This window comes from Aureococcus anophagefferens, assembly GCF_000186865.1.
Source record: "Aureococcus anophagefferens unplaced genomic scaffold AURANscaffold_22, whole genome shotgun sequence".
NCBI classification, from domain to species: Eukaryota; class Pelagophyceae; order Pelagomonadales; family Pelagomonadaceae; genus Aureococcus; species Aureococcus anophagefferens.
In genome coordinates, this window is record NW_008705582.1 from 674,807 (window position 1) to 677,417 (window position 2,611).

General features: G+C 60.3%; 1 protein-coding gene across 1 annotated transcript in view; it reads right to left on the reverse strand.

Annotated features, from left to right (window-relative positions):
* Positions 1-746, reverse strand: part of AURANDRAFT_60266 (hypothetical protein) — a gene marked incomplete at both ends in the record, with an annotated part of 1,455 nt that extends 709 nt beyond the window's left edge. Inside the window, one exon of the mRNA XM_009041597.1 lies at positions 1-746. Within this exon, the coding sequence (XP_009039845.1) occupies positions 1-746 (746 nt within the window).
* Positions 747-2,611: the final 1,865 nt, after the last annotated feature.

Sequence of the window (2,611 nt, forward strand, 5' to 3'; positions counted from 1 at the left end):
AATCGTAGCATCGACCTCGTCTGGAAACTTGGTCGCAAGGAATTCGTAGACATTGACGATGCCTTTTCCGCTGACGACGCGCTCGGTGGAGACACGGCCGTGAAACTTTCCCATGAGGTGGAGCAAGAGCTCACATTGCAAGTCGTCGCGAGGCGCAAACGCAACATGGCCCCCCTCGGAAGGCCATGCATCATATATCAATCCCCCCGAGGTCTCAGAGCTAGTGGCAAAGGTCTCGCCGAGGCCCGTGCCGGCGCCAACGCAAGCGACAGGTGCACCCACGGTTGGTACGATCGGTCCATGCGGCGAAATTTCGTCGTAGTCAGAAGCCTCAAGGGTTACGACACCGTACCCGTTGGCCGCGAAGTCGTTCACGAGGCGCATGGACCCGCGGGGCATCTCGAACTCGTCCTCGAGGCTCCTCGCATCAATGACCCAGCACAGATTTGTGAATACGACACGGTCCTTACTCACGGGACCTGCCACGGCCAGGCATCCGGCGACGAGCTCGAACAGCGGCAGGTTTGAATCGCGGAGGAACCGATGAAGTAGGTCTGTGAAGTCACCTTCAATATTGTCGTTCTTGTACGTGCACTTCGATAAGGGCTGGGTTTTTCCGACTTGGTGGAGGGCCGAAGCATCCAGACCGCTCGGATCCTCCACACGAAAGAGCTCCAACCTTGAGTTCGTCCCACCCAGATCCCCGCAAAGCACGACGCTTACGCCCGCCAGCACGGACGCGCTGCGTTTGGGCCGAAGACCGTCCGATGTTTCCATGTCAGCAAAAATTATGCTTGGGGAAACCAACTCTCGGTGAAGATGTAGCGGTACTAGCTGAGGTGAGCTGGTAAGCTCGCGGGCTCTCTGAAAGGCCTTCTGTGTTAGAATCCGAGTATGCTAGTATGAAGCACCAGCATAGTATAGCATCAGCATAGCCAGTGTAAGGCAGACTTAGCATAGCCAGCATAGGCCAGTATGAGCGTCCCAGCATAGGGAGGATAGCATAGTCCCGAGTTAGGGTAGCATAGCCCAAGGAGCGGAATGTAGGCTCCCTAGGTAGCTGGCTTATCGCCAAGCGCACTTTGATTGTGCTTAATCACACTCGCGTTCTAAGGGCGATATTCGCCGCTTTATCATGGTAGCAGGTGCACTGTGATCGCAACCAAAACAGAAAAACACACGGGCGACACTCGCACTACACACACGAAACGCACACGCGAATTTACAAACAAAACAGGCGACGAACAAAGCCCCCAACGGCGGGCATGTCGGCCGATATAAGAGGAACCAGGTACGATGGTAGCTTCAGAATACCACCAGGGGGAACAGCATACCCCAGCAGACCGGGCGGGTCGAGAATAAGCCAATTTCCGAATCTGGGTGGCGACGACTCCACCATTAGACAACAATTTTCATCATGGGACAGAACTGTCAAAGCAAGCATGAAAGCGCAAAATTTATCGCAGTTATATGTCCATGAAGAATACGACGATGCTGAGCACCAGGACACTTTCAAGATCGCATCGCTGCACCGCTCTGACGCCTTCGGCGGCCCGCCACGTGTAGGGTACATGCTCGGGGACATCCCGCCCATCGTCCGGGGCCAGAACTATGTCGCGGTGCGCGCTCGCAAAAAACGCTCTCGTTTACGGCGCGAGCGCCCGACGGGTCCGTATGCGCTCTCCGGCCTCGAACCAGACCTCTGCGCGCATCAGCGCGCGTTCGCACATCATAATAGCGTTCGTCGAACGTCTCCGGCGGCCGAAAGGAGAGCGCAGTGCGCTGCGAGCACCTCGAAGGCGTGCTGGGAGAGCACCCGAAAAGTAGCGACTTTGCGCCCGCATAGAAAACGAACGCGAGGGTGTCCATTGTCACGGCGCACAGTTCCGAAGAGAGGGCGTTCCCGGCTTTCAGACGCGCTATCCCGTGACAATGGACACGTCGAACGCCGCGCGCGCATCAAACCTGAAGTACGGCTTCCCTCATGGCTACGGCGAAGCGCGACCGGGGCTGTAGCCCCGACGCCTCCGCCGCCCCGCGCGCAGTGGCGAGGTTGGCTTGAGCCCGTGCAGAGCGCGGTTCCTGGGCCGTACCCGTCCTAGGCCCGCGCGCGACGTTTCGGCACGGGCTCGGAGCACTCGTGGCGGTCGCGCGGCGCGTTCGGCCGTTTGGAGCGCTGCGGCGCTCGTAGGTGCCCGGCGGCCGCGCCACACGCCCTCCGAGCCCGTACAGAGCGGCCCGACGCGCGTCCTAGGTGACGGGCGGCCGGCGCCGCGGGTCTTTCGCGTCGCTGGACGTCGACGGCGCGTGGCACCAACCGGAACCTCCTCGGCCGAGCTCCTGGCGGCGCTCGGCCGGTCCGCGCCGTCGGCCCTGCGCTACCCAAGCCCGTGCCGACGCGTTCTCTGGGCTTTTCATGTCGTGGGCGGTCGCCGAGGCGGGCTGGTTCGTGTCGCGGGACGTCGGCGGCACCTGCACCAATCGAAGCTTTCTCAGGGGCGATGTGGTTTCCGAAAACGCTCACCATGGTGTGAATCCAGTCGTCGACGACGGTCTGGCTGTCATTGGAGACGTGGTACGTGTGGTACGTTCCGACGAAGGCGTCCACGGG